The 23,068-nt window shown below is 36.6% G+C and overlaps 1 protein-coding gene across 2 annotated transcripts in view; it reads left to right on the forward strand.

Moving 5' to 3' along the window:
• Positions 1-23,068, forward strand: part of LOC115284867 (angiopoietin-1) — a 232,851-nt gene that overhangs the window by 121,808 nt on the left and 87,975 nt on the right. For both annotated transcript variants that reach the window (XM_029931332.1, XM_029931331.1), the window contains exon 2: positions 17,650-17,805. In XM_029931332.1, the coding sequence (XP_029787192.1) occupies positions 17,650-17,805 (156 nt within the window). The remainder of the gene's footprint in view (positions 1-17,649; positions 17,806-23,068) is intronic.

Genomic DNA, 23,068 nt, shown 5'->3' on the forward strand with positions numbered 1-23,068 from the left:
TGCAGGGCTTAACGCAGGTCTTGAGACAGGGCCCGAATTAACAAACCATGAAATCATGACCTGACCTAAAACCAAGAGTCAGACACCTAAGCAGCTGAGCCACCCATGCATCCCAATAATCCAGTGTTTTTAAACTGAACATCGTGATCCTTAGTAGGTTGTGAAACTAAAAAATTGGTTGAGTCAATTCTTTCTATACAAATGAAATAAAATATCTAAATCCCATAGTGTCAGAAACCTGAGTTGCACTTTTTACTGTTTCGCTAGAGTAAATATTGTTTCATGAAATTTTTGTTTCCTTTCCATGTGCACATGCAAGCATGTGTGTGTGTGTGTGTGTTTGTGTGTGTGCGGGTGTGTGTTATAGTTGTTTCTTGTCCTGGCTGAAACTATTCCTCTTATTGGTGGAGTAAAAACCAAAACAAAACAGGGACATCTGGGTGGCTCAGTTGGTTAAGTGTTCAACTTTGGCTCAGGTCCTGATCTCAAGGTTCATGAGTTCAAGCCCTGCATCTGGCTCTATGCTAATAGTGCAGAGTCTGGAGAGCCTGGAACCTGCTTCAGGTTCTGTGTCTCCCTCTCTCTCTGCCCTTCCCCTGCTCAGGCTCTGTCTATTTCTTTGTCTGTCTCAAATAAATTTAAAAAACAAAAAACAAAACAAAGAATGTCCTTATTCTACCCTGACTGTGTTTCCTCTCAGGACAACCAACCTTATTCTGTTCTTGTGATTGTGTCTTTCTGAAGGTCTTGGAAGATGGACTATTTTAAACCCTCTTTGTTGGAGAATCTCTTCCTTTCTAGAATCCCATTTGAAAATAAAACACTGAAGTGCATAGTGTCATGACTTTCCCGTGTTCTATCATTAGACACACCCCAGGCAAGGACAAGGCTCATTGCTTCATGTCCAGTGACACAGTGGTTTTCCGATGCATTAATGGTAAGTGACACAGGAAGCTCAGAAATCCCGAAGGGCCTGCTCGTCTGGAATCTTTTATATAGCACGCATCCGTGAGGATTTGTTTTTAGTTGTGTGATTAAATGAAGCGCTGAGCCCCTGAGATTTTTGAAATTCTAAACATTAATGTGTCTTAATGAGGTACTGGTTCTCATGGAGGAAAGAGCCGTTTATGGCCTTTCATTGTCAAGTTTGCCAAATGACCAGTGTCGACCATACAAGTAAATTTTCTTTTTGCTCTTTAATGTCGTATTTCCTTTGTCTTGAATTTTTATTGATAGTTATCATCAGTGACTTGAAATTCTTGATCTTCTGCTTGTATCAGTCAGTTTATCAGCAAACAAAACGGTATTATTACTTTCCAGGTCCCTGTTATCCTAAGGAGAGTGATGAATAATTTTACATGTGAATAATTCTATACTTTAATTTATCTGCTTTTAAGTCAGATGTCAGCTGGTTGTATTAACTATAATGTTTAAAATGTTAAAAAATAAGCTGTCTCTTTTTTTTTTTCCCTTTCACAATTTTCCCCCAGTTGCACCCTCCCTCTTCCTACCATACACAGTATTTTTATGAAAGACATCTGGGAACTTTATTCACTGCATTCTCTTACTTTCTTCATTGCTAGCCTAGTAATTCAGAGTCTAATCATCATCAAAATCATAAGTGTAGATATTTCTGGATTAAAATTGCTAAGGGAGGAAGTTCCCTCTAAAGGTCTCAGACAACTAGCACATGTTGTCTAAGAGGTTTCTGTAGCCCTGTGGCTGTAAAGTCTGGAAGAATTAATGAATGTATATAATAAAGGGCTTCCTAACATTACATTAAAATACAATAAAATATTATTATTTGTTCCCAGACATTTTGGTCACTGTCTAGTACATCGGTTGCAGAGAGTATAAACAGGAAAGATACTTTGGAGTTCTTTAAGAATGAAAGTTTGCAAACCTCTTCAGCATTAGGCAAACAGTAGTATCAGGAATTGAGAATATTCTGTAATAAATCCTTCATGTTTATATGGTTATGATTTACAAAATATTTTCATTTTAACTTTACAAAATTGCTTTGACATAAGTATCATTGAATTTACTTTACAGATGGGGAAACTGAGGCTTACAATAGTTAAGTGATTTCTTCATAGTCACAGTGTTAGTGTTAGGAAGCCAGGCCTTAAAGAACGAATCCCTCCTGGTTTTTCTTTAGTCCTTAAACAATTCTGTGATGTCAGTATATTATTATTCTCCTTTTCTAGATGGAGAAAGCTGAAGCACAGAGAAAGCCAGCAACTTGCTCAAAATCACACAGCTAGTCAGTCGTCAGCCCGAGCTGCACAAGTCCAAAGCTACCTCTTTGTTCTTATTCACTGTCTTTCCAGATGCTACTTCTCATGTGGCTATACATGTGTAAAAGAAATAATACAATGGCTAATTTGAACTGTTAATTCCCTCTATATAAAGCTTAAACAGAGAATTCACACTTCTTTTAATAGATTTTCAAACTGCTTCTCCGAACCTAGCTCCATACCAAAATATAAGTATCTGTCATTTACATAGCATCTTCTAGATGGCCAAATGTTTTCATACTCTATTTGACTGAGTGTGAACTTATGAGATATTTAGGACAGGTCAAATTAGCAGGGTGATTTTACTAATGAGAAATATTTATCTCAGACAAGTAAAAGACAATAAAGTTTAATGGCCAATAAATGAACAAAGCAAATCACTCAAGTCTCCTGATGTCACATTCTGGGAGCCCTCTTCAACGCTACACTGAAGATAGCCCAGCATCCTGCAAGATTCTGCCTGCCTGTGGGTTCGCCAAGACCTTTCCCCCACTTAACGAAAGTCAAGGAGACCATGGAGAAGTTCTTACAGCTGGGCTAATAAGCATGGATTGTGGTAGCACAGTCATGGACTCTGGGTTCAAGTAGGGCAGGTGAGGATCCCGGTTCTGCAGAGAGCTCTAATAACTGCGTTTTGGCTTTAAAGAAGTCAAGAGTGTAAAAGCCTTAAGTGACGTCCCAGGATATGTAAAATTTGGGCTTCATGGTTTCCTGAAAATAATAAGGTTGATATAATTTTAATATAAAAAAGTCATGATGAAACTGAATGCTGAGAGCAGCCAGTCCTGGATGGGAATGTACATCAAGACAGATAAGACGCTGTTAAGTATTGGCTTTCTCCAGATTATGTTTGTGCTCAGTCATGTTGACTTAACTGAGAGGACCTACCAGACTATTTCTTCTCTATGAATATATGGAATAAAACTGTCATGGATTTCATAAACTGGGGCTTTATGCTTCACAGTATTGTGCAGGCCATTTCTCTTCTAATAGTTACCACATTATAATGACACTACCTATTAATACACTTATCTTTCTCCCTAGACAGGGACTAGGCAAGAACTAGAACTTTGTGTCTTTAATATCACTGTGACACAAGCCCTGTTAATATAGAAAACATACCAAAGTGGCTCAGGAGATGTTTACTGAACTATATTCCTCCCACATAAGAAAATATATAAATGTATGTTGTATAAACATACAGAATTACACTACCATATCTGTGTGTTTACCATTATCTCTTATTTGACCTACGATTCTGAAATGCTATACCTACTTGATAAAACATGGCCTATTCAAGGGGAAACAATTACAGTCTACTATTTTCTCCCATATGTATATGGATATGTATACATCTCTTCCAATTCAATATTCTGTATAAATATATGTATCTGAAAACTTTTGGTAAGTATATTTAACTGTAAGGATACCTTTAGACAACTAAAAATTTTTGAGCAAAAATTATTTTAGCTTAGCAGTTTCAATTAGGTAGAGCTCAATGTGCTTTAATTTAGAAACCTAGAAAACATTTATTTTGAAAAGAAGTAAAGACTTGTTTGAAGATTATTGATAAAATTTTGTTGGTAAGCTTTTTTAAAGTAATAATGTTAGAAAATACGCTATGCAAATGTTTTCAGTGTGTGTGTGTAAACATTAGAATAAGTATTTACTTGACATTTGTGTTTGTTTGAAAGGATGATGGTATAGTGAACAAGCATGATACTAACCCATATGCTATATGAAGATGGTATCTCTGTTTTGGTTGAGTAAATGAAAGACAACACTTTTCAGCAAGGGTAATTAAGGAGGCCATTAATAGCATATCGTCATGAGCTGAGGAAAGAATAAGTCACCTTGTCATATAAAATAATTACTTTATGCTTGGTTTGGGAAGGCCTCAAAGGGCCCACTACATATTGACCCAATCATTCTTTCAATATTCCTAACCATGATAGTGGTGAAGGAGATTTGTCATTGCATTTAAAAGGGGAGAAAAAGTGAATGAAGAGTTTTTTTGTTTGTTTCTAACCATTGAAAGGTGAGAGGCAAATGTTAGATGCCTTCTCCCCACCTCCCACCCCATCACTCCAAACTGGTGGCAGTGCCTCTAGGATCAAAGCAGCTTACAATAAGAGCTAAAAGGACCAGGAGTTTAAGTCCCAGAGAGGTAGGAGCAGTAGCTAATTGGAGATAACCTGCCCTGCGTGAAAGCTTGAAACTGTACTCAAAATGATGTGTTAGCCAAACAAAATACTGTAGCCAGACGTGTTTGGGCATGAAAAGGCCCATTTGTGATCCTTGCATTAACCAAGGAGCTGAGGCAGACTTTAGTGGAAAGAGAATGGACCTGAGCATCAGACAGACTGAAGTTATAATACCAGCTCTGGGTTCTGTGCCCCTGATTACATTACTTAATTTCTTAGCACCTCTACCATCTTATTGGCATGAGATGGTACTAATATCTGTTCCAAAGGGCTGCTGTCGTTCACTTTCAAGATCTTTCCGGTTTGTGAGTTCTAGCTCCACGTGGGGCTCTGCACTGGTGGCTGGGAGCCTGCGTGGGATTCTTTCTCTCCCCCTACCCCTCTCCCACTTGCTTTCTCTCTCAAAAATAAATACATAAACATTTAAAAAAATTTTTTTTAAAAAGGACCTTAGCTCATTGACACATAGGATGAGTGCTCAGTAAATAATGGCTATTCCTATTGCCTTTCCACAAAATTTCCACAAAGTTCCCCTTCAGAAGAGATTATCTGTGATTGCTTCTGCTCTTTTGTTTCCATGTGTTTGTTTTCCTTAGTTCTCACAGAGCCACGAGTACGAGACTAGAGGAGACGAACCAGTGGAACCAGGGACGCACGTCTGTGATCACAGCGCATGCTTCCCACGTTTGCTCTAAGCCACTACTAAATTGCCAGGTGTTTAGAAGTTTCCCACAGAGTGAATGTAGTCTAAGCACATTTTTGTCTTTCTCTCTATTTTTTTTTCTGAATATAAAATTATATTCTCACTTTTTTTTAATAAAATGGAAAATATCTACCATTTAAAGAAGAAAATAAAATTCACCTGTATTCCCCTCAGCCAGAGACGGGCAGTGTTCACAATGCAGTGTTTCTTTTCTTTTTCCAATGCATACAAATGTCTGAATACATTTACTATAATTGAGAACATACAAAATAAATATATCATTTTTTATACTGCTTATTATGTTGAGCAGAAAGGTTTTTTTTAAAGCCGTGGAAAGTGTGTCTTTTGCACCTAAAAATCTAGACTATACAATCTATTCAATGGATAGGAAGTTGGGAGGGCTGCCTTTATAACTGTGGGCCTGGTTATTTTAAAATCTTAATGTAGTAATTTACATTTGAGAAAGACTATAGAATTAATGTTTAGTTCTGGTAACTTGTTTTCTTGTTTCCCTTTCTTTCTTAATCCCCTAATTGCTCTCTCTGGGAAATAACTATTTGCTGAAGATAAAAATTATTTGTACAGATTCTTGAGATACATTCTATAAATGGGAGAAGATTCATCACACAGTTTTCCTTCCGCTCCTCAGAGAAGAAATCCTAGGGGTTTTGTGAGATGCTGAGAAACAGTTTGTTCCTTCTTAGAACTCAGAGTAATGAGTCTCCATAGTTTGTACTCCTCTTCTCAGAGTAAGTCCAGCCTTAGGGTACAAGACTGTTATATTACAGTTAAAATTAGGAAAGCTGATTCAGTACCATAGTTCATAATAAAACTTTACTGCTAATACATCTCAGTCTCAAAAACATGATGTAGATTTAAAAAAATGAAAGAGTTGGAACTATATAATAAAGTAACATTTTTATAAAGTTTGAAAAAATACTGGATAGTATGGTTTATTATCTTGTTTACATACCTATGTAGTATAAGTCTATATAAATTTCAGGATAATGATTGATTCTGCTGTGTATGTAGAGGGAGTGTTTAGGTGGTCTTTGTAACATTTTATTTTTTACTAAAAAAGGCAATTAAAAGCAAATATGTCAAAATATGACATCTGCTTAAATCTTTTTTTATTGTGTATTCATTTTTGAGAGAGAGAGAGAGAGAGCATGAGTTGGTGAGGGCAGAGAGAGGGAGAAACAGAGAAGCAAGCTCTAGACTCTGAGCTGTCAGCACAGAGCCCAATGCAGGGCTCGAACTCCCAAACCTCAAGATCATGACCTGAGCTGAGGTCAACCGAGCCACGCAGGTGCCCTCATCTGTTAAATCTTAATGGGAGCTTCATGATGTCTACTATTTCTAAGATTCCAAGATTTTAGACTTTATAATAAATCAGACCAGCCTTTTTTAAATTAGTGAAAACTGCAAGGTTGTGAGTGGTTGTATTTTGTTGGGGATGAGGATGAAGCCAGAGGAGCACTGTGAGATGATCTACAGCTTCCAAAGCTGGATTAGTGAATTTTTAAAAGGGTCTTTTACAAAATCCTTTTGGCAATACCTGTGGCAATGAGAGCAGGTGTTTTAACAGATACTTATGCTTAGTTTCCTTCTCTCTCTTTGTGTGTAGTTCATCCTAAGAGGGGCTAATTCCCTGTAATGGTCATTTGGGCTCCCTTCCAATAGCACTTGAGTTATAATAGGCATCGCCAAGGCACCAAAGTGGTCTTTGTGAAAGAAGAAGCAATGTCCGGTGTATGTAGTCCTTTGAGGAAAGTGAGGAAAAATAAGGATTTCTTATCACTGTCAGCAATCACTGTCCCTTTCTTAGGCTTTAAATAACTGCTTCCTTCCTAATCTTTCTAGTCCTTGGACCAAGGGTAATTTAAATAAGAACTACTCAACAAATATTATTCAGGAAAAGTTAGACCTCACACATAATACTTTGGAATGTTTATTATACAATGACGTTGACAGTTTTATGCTTGTACAAACTTATTGTATGTTCCATTGAGTAACCCCACATTGTACAATAAAGCACACAGACACTCATGTCCACACGTATATAATTTTACCATTAATTTGACTTTGTTTAAGTGGACTAAAGATAGGTATTTTTTTTTAAAAAGCAACCCTAAACTTAAAGAGGTACTAAAGAAGAGAAGGAAGATGAATAGATCAACTTTATTTCAAGAAAGTAAATGGTGTATATAGAAAGATAATAGCCTAAAGAGTCAGAATATTGAATCAAGGGTTTTTGTTAGAAAAAGGTTAGATTTTAAGTGCTAAAATCTTGCAATTTCATATGAAATACTAGAGTAAAATGACATCAATTTTCTACCTAGTAGTGGTATGCCTGAAAAATCTATAGATCTCTTGATTATTAAACCTTTTAAACTTCTGGTAATGTGTTTATTATAGCATCTGCTGAGTATTTAAATTGCATGATCCATCCTCCAGTGTTTCAATGCAGGAGGTTTTCTTTAAAGATGAATATTGTAAGCTACTTTGTTTGCATCACTGTCCTAGGAGAGAAGAATATAGTTTGAAAAATATGTTTCTTAGAATTATCCTATGGAGTCTCTTATACTCCATCACCCCCTACAGCTTACCATCTGCTGGGGTGGTCTCTAGTTCATATGTCAAAACTTTTTTTTAAATGAACCAAAGTGTATTTTATGGAGCATTCAAGGGGTTAAGTTTCATTCCAGATAAGCAAGAAACTAGAACACATACAGTTAAAGGAAGATACATCTGCAGTTTTCTGTTTCAAATAGTAGTATCATTTTCTGTTTTATAAGTTATCACTTTTAATTGATATCAAAACAGTGTGTAGGAAGTTGCTTTGTGGTTCTTCCATTTTTTTCTCTGTCAGCAAAGTGTAAATTCAGAATTTGGGGGAAAAATGTTTCTCAGATATCAGGCAGAATACAGGAGCTGTCCATGACTGTTTAACAAGCATTATCTATAGTGATTAAATATGACATGAAGTACATCTCATCCAAAGGAAAGTGAGGTATTGGTGATTTTAAATGGATCTTTAATGAAGTAAACTACAGTGAAATGAACAGAACCACAAGATATGAATGTAGAACCTGATACATATAGGTTGGGAGTATGAGAAGTTATGTGTATGAGAGCATATGTGTGCAAGTAAATATATACGCATACACACACATACACAATTATATGTGTTATTAGAGATGTGAACTTCATGCTTAGTGTATTCAAAAATGTGGTAAAATGTAGAGAAATTATCTGCTTAAGCCTACTAAATGAATGTCATATTAAAAACCCAGTGGCATGCTTTTGCGCCGTGTGTGGCCTCAGAGGCACGCCCTTGCTTGAGGGATCTCTCTCTTGATCTCCTGAATAGCACATTCCAGGAGGTGGTCAGGAACGTCATCTTGCCTAAGCAAGCATGGCTCCTTGTATGCTCTCAGAGCCCTTCTGGCTTCTTCTTTATCTTCCAGCCTCCAAGCTTTCCAGGCCACAGTTTTGTGTGCTAAGGCAGATGTAAGAATTGTATACCCTCTCTGCCCTATTCATGTAGGATTGATCCTGGAAAGACTTCCTTGATTTCTTCATTTAGAGGATTCATTTCTTACTTCATCCGACCCCATCAGTCAGGCAGGTGGGCAGGACATTTGTACCTTCATTCTAGCACTTGTAACATACTTATGTTATAGGTAGTCTTCATCACCAGAATCAAGGTTCATTCATTCTTTTGCTTTCATTGTATAGTTCAGTGATTAAAACATGTTAGTTTTGATTGTGTTTGCTGGATTTTACTTAATTGAAATAATTACCTAAAACAAGATGATTGAGAAAAAGAAAATTAGAAAAGGAACAATAAGAAAGATGGGGTTATGTGGTCTAATAAGTGAGGATATATAACTTCAGACCTAACTACTTTTGCATCATTTACATTTGTCCCATTGATATTCAGAGAGCATCATTAATAATTGTTTATGTGGTATTTTATACTTTCAGGGACAAATGTAACTAGGCTAAGCTCACAATTGGAGGCTGTTAGTATCTTCATATACAAGCTCATTCATTCATGTGTTATTTGAATTTATTTAAATTACTTAAAGGGCACCTGGCTGGCTCCACTGGTAGAGCATGGGACTTTTGATCTTGGAGTCATGAATTCAGTCCCCACACTGGGCATAGAGCTTACTTAAAAAAAATTAAAGTTAATCTGCTCTATTTTAGCTGAGCAGTTGTTTGCCCCCAAGGAGCTTCTGGTGTACTAGAGACAGTGCTATTATGAAAAAACAAAAAAAGAGGGAAAGGATGCTCTAGAAGCTTCCTACAAAACTTCCTATAAAGGAAGGATATTAGAGGGAAGAGAGTCTTGAAAAGGTCCCTTGAGGAGGAAAAGCTTAAACTTAGTTTTGAAAAACAGGACCTAGCCTATGAAAAGGCAAGATGAAGTAGAAAAGAAACATGTCAATCAGAGCAAAGTCGTATGCAAAGGCATGGAAGCAGAAGAAAATGTGTGCTTGGAAAAATAATTTGATGTGTCTGAAGCATAGAGTGCAAAGGAGAGGGAAGCCGAATCTAGATCATAAAGATGCTTCTATGCTGGTGAAGAGGTGGAGACTTTATATGCAGGTAGTGGAAGCCACTGGAAGTCAAGTTTAAGCAGTGGTATGATGAAGACAAATTTATGTTTTAGATAGATCCCTCTGGTTATGCCATGGATGATAGCCTGGAGGAAGTCTGGAGTCAGAAGACCAGTTATAGGACCTAAACAAATCCATAAGAAAGATCACAAGGGTCTGACCAAGTTAGTGCCTATGAGGATAAAGAGATGTGGTAGGGAGAAAGGGAAGTGGGGAGAGGAGTGGATCTAGGCAGTCTTCAGGAGACAGAAGCAACACGGTGTGGTGCTGATTGATTGTTGGAAATGAAGGCAAGGAACAGAAAAGATGACCCCTGTGGCTTGGATGAATGGGTAGGTGGTAATGGTGCCATTCATTACTATAAGAAACCTAGGGAGAAAGCCAGGTGGTGTTGGTGAAAGATAAGGAAGATATTTTAGACAGAATGGTGCCTGGGGATTAAGGAAATTAGAAAGTCTAGCTTTTTATATTAAAACATATGTGCCTGCTATAGAGACTTGATCCAAGACTTGTATATTGTGTTCTTATATGATTGTTTCCTAATTGCCATTAAGGATATGTATTATATATTTTATAGATGTAGATGTATACAACCATATTTCAATTTTTGATAATAAATTAAAATTAAAATCTTGTATACTCTGTTACTTTATAAGGGAAATTTTAAATCAAGTAATTTGAGAGTTTTGAGCATTAGAAATAATCTAATCCAGACCTTCATTTCATAAACGAAGATCTGAAACCCAGATTGTTTAAGTAACTTGCCCAAGTTTATGGAGTAAATCAACAATAGTACCTGGATTAAAACCTACATAACTTGACTCCTGGCTGAGTGTGCTTTTTATATACAATCTGCTCTTAAAAACTTGTAAAGGGAAACATTAAGCAGACACTTATAAATATTTTTTAAATGTAATGATTCTGAACTTTTTGGGGGGTGTAAGGTGAGTGTAAGTGAAGGTGAGTGTAAAAGAGAGATGCCAGGCTAGTAAAGTGTGTTTTGGGATAGGAAACATCTCGTTTGTTTATGTGAAGAGAGAATGACTTTCCTGGGTCTTGACCCAACTCTGGATCCTATATATGACTGACCTCTTTCAGCAACCACAAAAATATGGTCTTAAAAAAAGTCATAACCAAGAAAAATTATTGTAGAAGAAATTGATATGGGATATTCTGGGGTGCCATTGATAACATAGCTTCTCTCTGTACCTTAGTGGGGTGTTGCTACTATTCTGTTGGAGGTGATGTAAGAAACATCCCCTTTCAATAAATATTCCCAATAGCTGAGAGCTTCTCCTTATCAAACAGAGATAATATTTACATGAAGAAATGTAGTCAAAAGTAAATTCCATCACGGTATTTACTAACTCAGTTGAAATGACCCATCTATGCATATTTATTTCCTGTAAAGACTCAACTCTTTGTACTTGTAATATCTGGTACCAGGCTTAGTACATAGGAAGCATTTAGCACATATTTGCTTGGACTGAACTAAAACAATGAAGGGTTAATAAGTCTAAGCTAATTTTAGAATCTGGTCCTGGCTTTCACCGCTTGTGATGCAATGCATAGGAAGAATAAAATCAGAGGGATGCTGAGGGTTGGTGACTGAAGAGCAGCTAACTGGTGGGCATCAGTGCTGGGAAGTATAGAGTCCAGAAAGCAAAGTCAACACCCCCAAAACTGATGGAGCCTGGGTTGGTATTATAAAAGGGGGACCTCAAATCAGGAGACCACAGAAGTAAAGCAAGAAGCAGGAAGCAAGGAATTGGGAAATGTGGGCCAATAATACTGGCAGCCATGGGTGTTGACTCAGCCTGATGATGTAAGTCTGAATTTCCCACATGCTGAGTGGACACAGCCTGGCATCTGACATTAATTAGTTGTTTCACCTTGTTTTCTATGACCTCTTCGAACCTCAGTCACCACATCTATAAAATGAGGTTTTTAAAGCTCATGATATTTAATGTCTCTTCCAGCTCACTTATTCTAATGGTTTCTTTCCTCCATAATTAGTAAGTGCTCCTTGAGATACCGAAATGAGAAATGGGATTCATGTCAGACATATCAGCACAGAAACTATTTCAAACGTCTGCTAAATAGATCTGTTGTCTAAAAAGATAATTATACTTTTCCATGTGGTAAAAGAAGAAGTATACTGGGAGATCTAATAATAGAAATTCTTGCAAATAATATATTTGGCCTCAGCCATCTTTTTAATAAAACCATAAACCTAGATATAGTTGCTTTTTCAGTATTGCCACTGATTTATGGAACAATGATATTAGATAAAACTATCAACATTTAAGGCATTTTTTGCATTGTTTTACCTTCTTATTGCTTTTCCATATTTACCCTTTTACTTTATTTCATGGTTGTTTTTCCATAACTGAGTAATACCATATGCACCAACATTCAATGAGAATCCACTTAATCTACAACATATTTTAAGTGAACAATGCCTTTGTCAATTTTTATAGGACTTAAAATGTGTTTTTTTCCTTAAGAATTACAAGGAGAAATTCTATTCTTTGTGCTGTTATTTAAGAGAGCCCTTGAAGTGAAATGATAGAGAATATATTTCATGTGCAAGCATGTCTTAGTATCACACAGATTTCAGTTCTCATGAACACAAAGCAGCAAGAATTTTGAAGACTCAGTAAGAAAGCTCTCTCAAAACTCTGTCTCATCCTGGAAAATAATAGCATTAATTCTCTACTAGTCATTGGGCAAAAGACATGGGTAAGTGATTTATGAGTGAACTACAAATGACAGATAATCTTCACTTCTTAAAAATATTTTTCTCTGTTTAATAATGCAACTTGTCACACAGCTTACTGTATATTTGCTTTCTTACCACCTATAACATTTCCCAGAATGCTATAGCCATCAATCCATATGAAAATGATTAAACTAAAAAAATGAAAAATTATCTGTCTTTGAACAAGTCTCTCTCCATCTGTTCTATTTTATGCATTCCCTGATTGAATATTATGTGTTACTGGAATTTGTCTATGACATTGATGGTAGTGTGCTTGTGTTTGTGAAGTGACTATTCTTTAGACTCAAACACAGCCTGCAGGGCCATCCAGCCTCTTTCCAAGCAGCATACCAGTTACTTCACTGACCCGTTGTGTGATCATGGACTTCACTTGCCTGAGCTTGTTTCCTTGTCAGGGCAATGAGGACATAACACAGTGCCCGGACTATATAAGGAATCCGTGAGCCATGTATTTATAAAAACCTGGTACATACCCACCCTTAGTAGAGGCTTATTAGCATGTTTTTGTTGTTGTTATTCTCTTTGTTATATTTTAGAATAGCTTGCAAGAAATAGGATGCGTAGAAGGAAACAAATATGTTATAAACTACATACTAAGACAAAAAGGAGGAACTAAGGAAAGGATTTTAAATGATCAATTGTATTAAAAGTGCTAGCAAAGTGAACTTCCCACATAACTGGCCCTAGAGCCTCTCAGACCTCCCTTCCAATAAACTTGGCCTACAGTGTAGTGAAGCAGAGTGAAGTAATCACCCTCTCGTGATGCATGCTTTTCTTGAAGGAATGAGTAAATTAATTTTCAGTGAACTGGCTAAAAATGCAATCATTCATTCACCAATCAATCATTCAGCCAGCCAGTCCAGCAACAGAGCGGTTTCCACAGCTCTGAGGCTAGTGGAACATCAGAAGGTAGAGTTGAGTCCTTCCTTTCATTTCCATCAAGTCACCTAAGGCCTCTGAGCCCCATTTCTTAAACCATAAAATAGAATAAGTACCTTGCATGTAGGGTTGTAATAAGAATCAAGTCAGACAATGTGTATGAAAGCTTTTTTATAACACTAAATCACTAAACATAGCATTATTTATTTGCTTGAATATCATTTATTGTCCATGATCTAATTTCTAATAGCGTCCTCCATTCTGTACTGGCTTTTTGGCCAGTACTTTATCTAGAGCCAGACAGTGAGAATGGCAGTATAGTCAAATAATTTTATGATTCAAACTGGGAGTCTCCTACTTTATAATCTGTCAGGTCTTGGGGTCAGCAACTTCTAAGCTTAAAACTGACATCTTAGATGTTTCTAAAATAATAAAACTTGAAGTAGCCATCATAGACTGTGAACATGTTTTTAAAACCAGTAGGGAAAAAATGAGGACAATTGAATTTGTTACAAATTTCTCCTGAACCTGGCTGATATGACACATCAAGATGGATTTCACAGTTATACATCTACAGAGGAATGTTGAGAGATAAGATGAAAGTAACCCTCCTTGTTAATCACACATTGTATATTTGACTTCTGGCTCCCTCCTCAGCCTTTAAATCAACTACATCTGGCTTTTGCTACTTACATGTGCCATTATCTTTTGTATTAAAAGGCAGTTACTCCTAGAGAAAGCAGCCCCACTTAATGAAAAAATAATTAACTAGAGTTATATTCATGTTACTCATCATCCAGCCCAATAAGAATTTTAGCATAGGTTGGAGACCTAACCATTTCTACAGTAGGGTCAGCAGAATTCAGAGACTGTGATGAATGCTTACATAAAGCAGTGATTTTGCTTTGCTGGTGTTAACATTTTATAGTTTAAAAAAGCATAGTAATACAGAATAGATGGATAGGAGCTAACATAGAAAGGGTCATAAAGCAGCTGATCCTTGATATAGTCACTATATGCCAGAGAGTGTCCTCCTTTATTGGAGGCTGATACACATGATTATATTACACCCAGACAAGTTAAGCTCTGGGAAATAACTCCCACTCGCCAACTGCATAAGAAACTGGTGTATTGGGATGCCTAGCTGGCTCAGTTGGTAGAGGACACATTTCTTGATCTTGGGGTTGTGAGTTCAAGCCCCAAGTTGGGCATAGAGCCTACTAAAAAATAATAAATAAATAAATAAATAAATAAATAAATAAATAAATAAATATCAAGGAGATCTGTATTGAAACTCAGTGATTAGTGAATTCTCTCTCAGTGGAGAAATCTACATAGGAAACCAAGTTGTTATTTGAACTCTCTTAATAAGCAGGGAATTTGACATTAAATAAATTCGGTAGTCTAAATCACTGCTACTCAAGGAAATCGTCATTTTGCAAACAAGTTAAGAAGTTTGCTCCAGAATTCCAGAATCTAAATTAAAACATTACAGCATCACTTTCTTCATTGAGAAAGTCTTGCTCCTATATGTACACACACACACACACACACACACACACACACAGTAATAGTGTGCTTAGTAACATAGATAATTTGCATTCTGGCACAATTTCCTCATCTCACAGCACACTGTTAACAAACAGATCTCATATAGGTAATTATTCTGTGGACCACACTTTGAGAAGCACTGCTCTTTGCCTGAATTAGAATTACATTGGGAAGTTTGTAAAGTATATAGTTGTCTAGTATATACCCGTGAAAATTGTGACTCAAAATTCTGGTTTATTGTACCTTCATCTACATTTTAAAAATGCTTCCCATGTGGCTTTGATAAACATACCAGGTTGAGGAGCTACACAATAACATGCAGAGTAATTAAATAGTACTTAGCTGAATAGGTTAGAGATTGAGAACATGGGTTTTGGCATTGGGGATTGAGTTATTATTTTTCTTGGGCAAATTGCTGTGGATTTTGTAGGCCTCAATAGTCTCACCTGTAAAGCAGCTATAACAATACATACCACACAAACTTGTTGTAAAGTTTAAGTGCTGTTATAAAAAGAAAGAACTTATTCCAATACCTACCACATAGTAGACAATGGATAAATGTCAGCTGTAAATGGCGGGTATCACCTCCATGATGGAAATTTACCTGCCATTTTTGAGAATATATTCATTCATAATTTCCCAAAATAAAGTGAAAGGATGTTATGAGGAAAAGGAAAACATGGTGCGGTATCCAGAATAACAGTTGCCTGGTACTCTGACCTACCCTCCTTTCCTCTACCTTTCCACTGTTGTTCAAATATGTTAGTTCAATTGGAATAACACCAAGTTTAGATTTGGCTTAGTTTAGACCTTACATTTTGTCAAGATAATTTCTGGATAGCTATTCTAACCTATGTTATATTTGTTTTATAATAAATGCTTGTAGGTTGAATTTCTTTCCCTCTACTTCTAATTTTGGGAATAAAGGATGAAGGGAAGTTACTTTATATTGACCAAGAACATAGTCAGAATTTATTATTAACAATAAGAGTTTTGATTCTAACCTTTCATTTTCTTTAGCTTGGGGGGCAGATTTATGTTTAATAAATAGAAATAAATAAGAGATGGTGTTAGAAAGTGAACTGCCAGAGTCTCTCAAAGGGGAATTTAGGTTTAGACTATATTTATTACATGACAACAATATTACTATGGATTATAAAATAGTGGATGCATTATGGTTCACTAAATCAGTAAAAATCACGTAGCTGTTAATGAGTTGGAACCCGGCTTATGAAGCACAACTTGGCAGAGCTATCAAGTGGTTAAAGTGTTGGTATGAGAGTTAAGAACATCAGCATCCAAATCCAAGTCTGGCTGTTTTTGTGGTGTGTGGCCTTGGACTTCTCTGGGATGCAGTTTCCCCATATGTGTAATTGGGTAATAAAATGTAGTCACCACACAGTGGTGGGGGAGAAGCAAGTGCACTGACAGGAGGTGCAGGCCTCTTCTGTATTTTTCAAGCAGTGGTTATACTCAGTTTTATTCTCTCAGGTGCCTAACAGCCTCCCCCAGAGTAAGTGATTTAGGAATTCCCCCTAACCTCTATGGTAAAATTTATTTTTTTATGTTTATTTATTTTTGAGAGAGAGAGAGAGTGAGTAACATAGTGCAAGCAGGAGAGGGGCAGAGAGAGAATGAGACACAGAATCAGAAGCAGGCTCTAAGCTCTCAGATGTTAGCACAGTGTCTGATGCGGGACTTGAACCCAGAAACCAGGAGGTCACGACCTGTGTTGATGTCGGACACTTAACCAACTGAGCCACCCAGGCACCCCTATGGTAAAATTTACTTACAACCATTGTAGTCTCTAAGATGGGATCTCTCAGATGGACTAAATATTACCCAAGGTAAGAAGGGCAAATGTTGCTTTATAGGTTATACTTTCAGTACTTTTTAACTTTTTTTCTTAAGCTTTCTATGGAGCACTGAGAATGGTTTTAGCTGGCTCTGTGGCTCTGCATCTCATTTTGTGCACTGTTGCCTATACTTGACTATGCCCTTAAAAACTTGTGCTTTGGGAATCCACACTCCTCCCACTGCTAGTGTGATTCCCCTAACCCAGCATGATTCTTTACTTTTCATTACAGGAATGAAAGCAGGAGGCTGAGTTTTTTTCAGAGACCAGTGGTGAATGTGGTATATTGAAAAGACCAGAGAACCAAGATTTAGATTTAAATGATTGTGCTAAGGCTGCTACATCCCTGCTGGGTGACCTTGGGCTCATCATTGACCTTGTCTGATTCTGTTTCTTCAGCCATAAATAAAAGCAAACCAAAACAAATGACACAAAACAATGAAGCCATCTGTACCTCACTCACATCTTTGCTGTGAAGGTTGAAGGAGTTGTAGAAAATAAGAAAGCACTATCCAAGTGCAAATTTTCGTTATGATTGTGAGGATTATATATATCAGTATATTAGGAGTTAGTTAGCAACTAGGTTCCTGTGCACTCTGCTCCCATTTTCCCAACTCCCAGAAATGCAAAGGATCCCTGCCAGATGGCTGATTTGCCAGCTGGGTCTTGTTTTGTCATTGTAAATATTACATGCTCCAACTGAGAAGCTTTGCTTATAACGTAGTATGTTTTGTCCTTTATCTCTTGCAGATTGAGAATTACATTGTGGAAAATATGAAGTCGGAGATGGCCCAGATACAGCAGAATGCAGTCCAGAACCACACAGCCACCATGCTTGAGATAGGAACCAGCCTTCTCTCTCAGACTGCAGAACAGACCAGAAAGCTGACAGATGTTGAGACCCAGGTACACCCATGGGCCAGCGTCGACAAACTCTTAACTGAGAAGATATTTTTCCCTTTAGCTTACTCCATAAACACAGAGCAGATTTCACCACTGAGATTGGGGAAACATATACATTTTTGTTTATTGGTAATAACAACAATGACTGCCTGACATGCTATGCATGTTTCTTTTGATTTAATGAGGGTTGGTAGATTTAGCTTTGTGTGTGTTGTGAAAACAGGACTGGCAAAGGACTTAATCAGCATTGAAATTCAAATAAACACTGCAGCTACCAACTGTGATATGATTTGTGTCAAACAAAATAACCATTTGGGTCAAATTGGTGCCTTTGATGTACTTTTTTGACCTGTCTTGTTTCATCTCTGATAATATACTAGCCATATGGCACCTGCAGAGGTTTTATGCCTTCTGTAGATAGGCATGAAAACCAAAATGAACTGATCAGCAATATGTAGTTTTTCTTATTCAGCATGATTTTATAATAAGTCAATTAAAACCCTTTGTCCATATATATATATATACATATATATATAATTGTGTCATGGAAAATGACATACTTCTTTATGTACAATCATATTTATTTCAGTACAAATCAGTAACGTGCCCTTTAATCAGCACTGTCACAACCCTACCATTTTAATTCAGTGAAAATCTTTTTGATGATTTAAAGATGATTTCTTGGTCCCCTTTTAACCATGGAAATAGTTGTTCCCTTTACTATTCTGAAACCCAGGGGATGATTCTATCTCAGTGTAATTGATTTCTGGAATTGAAGCAAAAAAAAATTCTTAAAAGATAAAGTGAGGCACATTGAATTATCAAGAGTTTATCTGGGCATACATCAACTCAAACTGAGCAGCATTTAGCTAAAAGTGGTTAGGAACACTCTGCTGTGGGACCTAAGGGAAAGGTTGTAACAGAGAAGATGTGGAAGCAAATCAGGGTTGATGAGAGCCTAAACAGTGGCTTTATTTCAGGATGCCTAGATGGCTGTTTGTGATTGGTTGTTCTCAACTTCCATTTTCTTCGATTCAGATGCACTGACTCTGGCTTAGGCTTTGATTTACTTGTGTAGGTTACCAAGACATTAGAGCGACCTCAGTCTAATAGCCTCCTTATTTAATTATTTTAAAAAGATTTTTAATTTTTTATTTTAAATATATTTAAGTATATTTAACAATATAAATTCAAAATAAGATGCAACCTTATTTCCATTTTATTTTGTTTTGGTTAATGACATCACAGATCATATAATGATATTTAAAGATTAATAACAATGACAGTTTATCTGGATAGAGCATTGTATATTATACAAATAGCTTTCCTACGTACAAGTGATTTTTATAAAAACCATTTAAAACAGACCAGAGGTCAGAAAAGTTTGAGCAATTTTTTCACATTAATATGGCTAGTGAATTGAATCTGCCACTCTCTTTTCTATCTCTCTTGATTAGTAGTACAAGTAATTAAACTAATTAAATCAGAACTTAAATGTGGATTACCGTGGAGCAGTTAGCCAATTGGGCTTTGGAAAATATTTTTCGCTGCGCACTATTACCAGATAACCATGGAGGACAGGGAAGGGGAAGATATATGTTAAAACTAAAAAGCATGATACTTTATATAATCATTGATTATCATACTAATCAAGCATGGTGATCTATGAACATTAGTTTCCTGTGTTATAAATGATATGAGAGTATTTTCTTTTGTTTTTGTTTTTTGTTTTAGAAATAGAAAACTCACCATCTCCTACAAAACATTCTGTATATTCAAAAACTGAAACAACACAATGAACACTACCATACTTGAGTGAATATTTGAAATTTTTATGCATTTATAACTTTTAATGACTTGCATGGCAGGGTTTTATTTTTTCCATCCAACAAATCCTTTTGAGCTATTTTTATTCTTTTTCTACCTAGAAGTTGGAGTTGTGGGGGGGAAGTCCATTGTCAGCATCTTAATGTATAAACTAAGATGCATGTTACAGATTTTAAGAGATAATAACTTGTTCTGCATTCTTAAGGCTAAAAGATATGTACTTGATGGAAAATAGTACAGAAAATTCATAGGGAAATACTTTCTCCTTATGGAGAACAGCTAAAACTAAAGAGTCATTGAAGGCCAATAAAAGCTTGTTAGTTGTACCAAGAAGAATTCTAAGAAGCTAAAACTTGCAAAATATCTTTAAAAATCACAAATCTATCAGCACTTGCATTGAGAGAGAGGTAGAGAAGGAAGACAATGGCTCAAACCAACTGTGTCCTACCTTAAGAAGTAAATCCTGGGAGTTAGTTTCATTTGCATTTTTAAAATTTATTTTGAAGTTTATTTGTTTATTTTGCAAGAGAGAAGATGTGAGCCTGGGAGGGGTAGAGCAAGAATCCCAAGCAGGCTCCACACTGTCAGTGTACAACCCAACCCGGGGCTCCATGCCAAGAACCGTGAGATCTTGCCCTGAGCAGAGTTGAACACTTAACCGACTGAGCCACCCAGGAGCCCCTTCATCTTCATTTTAATGTCTCCCAATGGTCTGTGCCATTGTAAAGCTCTGCTATTCCAGAATGTTTTTATGTGAATGTGTACATATGTGGTGCTTTGTTGAATCTTTGCAACAAGACTTGTTTGTTCTACTTAGCATAGCCATTCCAGGGCACCCAAGTACAGATGCAGGGGCAAGTTTGCAAAATGAATCCTAAATTATTCCTTAATCTAAATGCATCCTATTCTTTAATAATAAGCATTTATAAACCAGTAGATCCTTTTATGCTAAGTATGCTTCTACATTTTTGCTCTGTATTAACCCTCCTTTGTTTCACATTGGTAAGTACTGCTTTTCCTAAACTGACTTCAGGTTCTCAGTTATTTTAGGAACTTATATCAATGGTTTTGCAATGTATTTTAGTGTTCTACCTGATGATGGTATAAAGATAAGTAACTTACTGCTTTCTAGTCCTCTGTCTAGACCTTCTAGATTTAAGTTTAACACAAGGTGGCAGAAACATGGTTTTACTGCAATGACAATTAAAAATACTTATGTGTTTAATAAGCATTATAATCAGGAAAGAAATAGATAATGAGCACACCTAAATGACCTGCTAGCCATGGTGGTGAAAATCAGGCGCCAACACCTTGCCCGTACCTTCCTCTTCAGCCTAGCTTGTAGTGTGTTCTCACTCTGTTATCAGTTTGTACCAATATCTCCTCTATTTCCAGTTCCTCTTTCCAAGTGTGCACTCTGAAGGAGTTAGTTTCACACATTATTCATGTCCCTTCCTGTAGTAGAAGTCTATTTCTGACTTCTACCTTGTGCATATTTTGATTAGAGGTGCACTAATAGACAAACTATATTAAAATCCACCTTTCATAATTGGTGTTTGGCTCTGTTCTAAGCAATTTTACATATATTAGCTACTTAATGCCTTAATAACAAATCCTATGGGGTGGGTATTATCACCATTCCTTATATATAAGTGATGGATCACTAAACTGTATTCCTGAGATCATTATTACACTGTATGTTAACTAACTTGGATTTAAATAAAATTTAAAAATTAGAAAAAAATATAGTAAAGATGTGGGAAGTGAAATCCAGAGAGGTGAAGTAATTTTTCCTGAGTGAAACAACTAGTGGTAAATGCGAGAGCAAAAATTTGACCCCAGGAAGTCTGGCATCAGAGTTGACATGTTTTACTGGCTCCCTTTGTATCTATTCTGCCTCGCTCAAGGTTCCTTTCTCTCTTTAAGGTTTTGCACTAAATGGGCCCAGCCAGAGGGTAAGATGGAAGACAAAAGTAATGGAAACCTAATAGTAGCAACTGAATGCTTTCTATAAATGATAAGGACACTGCTGTTGTTGCCATTCTGCTGTTGATGATGGCACCACCAATTATTGTCATTTGGCCATGTGCCTGCACATTGTCTCATGGGATCCTTGAAACCTATTGTGCTTGCCACCTGCTGGCTGGGTAACTAACTATAGGGAAGTTCCTTAGACACTTGGCCTATGTTTCTTCTAACTTCCAATTATTATATAAATAATATATTACCATAGTGTTAGGAATGGAATTTAACAAAATTTTAAAAGGTATATATGGGGTATCTTCTTGATGCAAGAGGTTTTAATAGGTACTATATAGAATACAATGATAAGTAAAGCAATCCTTATCCTCAGTGAGCTTAATTGACTTAATGTGGCAAAACTTGTCTAAACCATTTCTTTCTTAACTTGCCATTAAATTAATTAGCTGTGAAGCCTTTCCTTATTGCCATAAAAATGCATCTTTCCAGTCTCCTACTGTGGGAGTTTCATTGACCAATGACCCCAGATGCTGGGCTCTGAAAGACATCACTGTGTTGATGCAGAAGGCACAATTCCCAGTGGCCACTTCTAGCCAGGGACACTTCGTAGTACCAATACATAGTCAGTCCTGCCCCTGGGAGCTGTTGAACTCCACTGACACATGACTTTGGCTGAGGGCTCTCCCTCAGGCTTGCTGAACTTTCTCACAACTCCCCTGGAGGCCAAGACTTCCACTCAATCTTCTTCCCTTCCCTTTCTTCTTCACTGTGATTAGGTCTGCATCCTAGTCAGAAGGTGCTCCTAGACAATTCTATCTTCTTTCCAATTTTCCTTTACAGGTATTTCCCCTAGTAAACTTCCTATATGTGTAATCACATATAATCATTTGCTTCTCAGAAGTCATACACCTGTTCTTTGGACTTTAATTGTGTAATTGCAAATTTAAGCCAATTCAGGAATAGTTTAATCGATGAGCATCAATCTCTAAACAGAAATAGGTTTGAAAGGGCAGCTCTCAAAGTTGAGCCACTGGATCTCTTTAAGAGAATAGTTGAATAAATATTTAACCTTCCCCTAGTTAAAACAGCAATAAAATAAATTTGCCAATGGGTCATCCAAGAAAATACCGTGGTAATTAACTTTCCCAAAAGATCTAGAAAAAGTGGTTGATAACCCATCTGAAGAGGTCTCAGTGAACTATGACCCACAGGTCAAATTTGAATTGCCAGCTCTTTGTATAAATAAAGTTTTTATTGAACACAGCTACACTCATTCATCTATATATTGTATATAAATGCTTTCCCAATAAAATGCCAGAGTTGAGTAGTTGTATCAGAAACCATATGACCCACCAATATACTTATTAACTGCCGTTTCTAGAAAATGCTGGCAACCCTTATACTTGGATACAAATTTCTGGAGAGCAAGGATTTTGTCTATCTTCTTCACTGCTCTGTT

This window comes from Suricata suricatta, unplaced genomic scaffold, assembly GCF_006229205.1.
Source record: "Suricata suricatta isolate VVHF042 unplaced genomic scaffold, meerkat_22Aug2017_6uvM2_HiC HiC_scaffold_24, whole genome shotgun sequence".
Lineage (NCBI taxonomy): Eukaryota > Metazoa > Chordata > Mammalia > Carnivora > Herpestidae > Suricata > Suricata suricatta.